This window comes from Acanthisitta chloris, unplaced genomic scaffold (genome assembly GCF_000695815.1).
Source record: "Acanthisitta chloris isolate BGI_N310 unplaced genomic scaffold, ASM69581v1 scaffold4369, whole genome shotgun sequence".
Taxonomy (NCBI): Eukaryota; Metazoa; Chordata; class Aves; order Passeriformes; family Acanthisittidae; genus Acanthisitta; species Acanthisitta chloris.
This window is the reverse complement of record NW_008689800.1, coordinates 1-1,097: the sequence shown is the minus strand read 5'-3', so window position 1 is coordinate 1,097 and position 1,097 is coordinate 1. Positions and strand designations below refer to the sequence as shown.

At 38.0% G+C, this 1,097-nt stretch overlaps 1 protein-coding gene across 1 annotated transcript in view; it reads right to left on the bottom strand.

Annotated features, from left to right (window-relative positions):
• The window catches only part of LOC103808763 (receptor-type tyrosine-protein phosphatase delta-like), a gene marked incomplete at both ends in the record, with an annotated part of 60,814 nt that extends 60,063 nt beyond the window's left edge, over positions 1-751 (bottom strand). Inside the window, one exon of the mRNA XM_009081567.1 lies at positions 542-751. Coding sequence (XP_009079815.1) covers positions 542-751 — 210 coding nt within the window. The remainder of the gene's footprint in view (positions 1-541) is intronic.
• Positions 752-1,097: the final 346 nt, after the last annotated feature.

The window sequence follows — 1,097 nt, the reverse complement described above, 5'->3', positions numbered from 1 at the left end:
AATGACAGCTCATTATTTAGCTCACCTCAGGAATTTTCCATATTATGGAACTATTTTCTAACTTTCTAACAATTTATTGATGAAGTTGCTAGGGAATGACTGTATCTAACGAGGCTAGGTATGCACGCCTCTGATTCAATGGATCTTTCCAAGAATCCTATGTATCCTACACCATTATTTGATGGTAGCATTAAGGCAAGAGAGGAACTCTCTTAAACGCATTGAGAAAGATGCTGCTGTGAAGCTTATGCGGCAGAACCTCTGTCCATGGTCACGAATAGCAGGGCATGTAATCTGTGAAGGATCACAACACAGCTAATAAAAGATGATCCTCAGGTTTCAGTTATACACAGATGTAACACAAAAAGGTGGATCAGAATAGAAAAGTTTAAGGAATTAATTGGAACTAGCAAGGAAACACTCCCTTTAAAGCCGCTCTGGCATATATTAAAACATAAAGAAAAGCTTTTGAGAAGTGTAATAAGCATTGAAAAATAGTTTTCTTGATTGTGGAAACACTGAGAAACATTAACTAACTTACAGATTCCGAGTGCTCCATTACAGCCAAGACAAAGAAGACATATTCTTGACCACTCTGCAGTTGCTTATTCTCAAATCCACCATAATGCTTCTTATCCCCCAATGTGAACTCCGTAGGAAGAACTTCAAAGTGAGCTGCAATATATGGCTTTAATTCAACTTCCCTCCCAAGACGAATGCTTCTGCGTTTCCTAGCTATCTCCTTAAGCAGCTTTAGAATTAAGGGAGGGGAAAGAGAGAGAGAGAGAGAGAAGAAGCATGAACAGAAAGATAACTGTAAACAATTTTAATGTAACTTATTGATAATGTAATGAGAAAATTCAATGCATGACCAGGAACTACAAAAATACAGTTTATCCACATCTAATAGGATATACCAGTGTCACCAAATCAATTCTTGCAAAATCTTCCAATTTCTTGCCGTCCTTATTCAGATGGATTCAGATAGTAGGAGGCAATTGCAGTGCCCAGAGTACAAACACAAAACAACTTTTGGTGATATTGTTATGTCTGGGGATGGGGAGGAGGGAAAGCTAAGTAAGCAATATGCCTTCTCT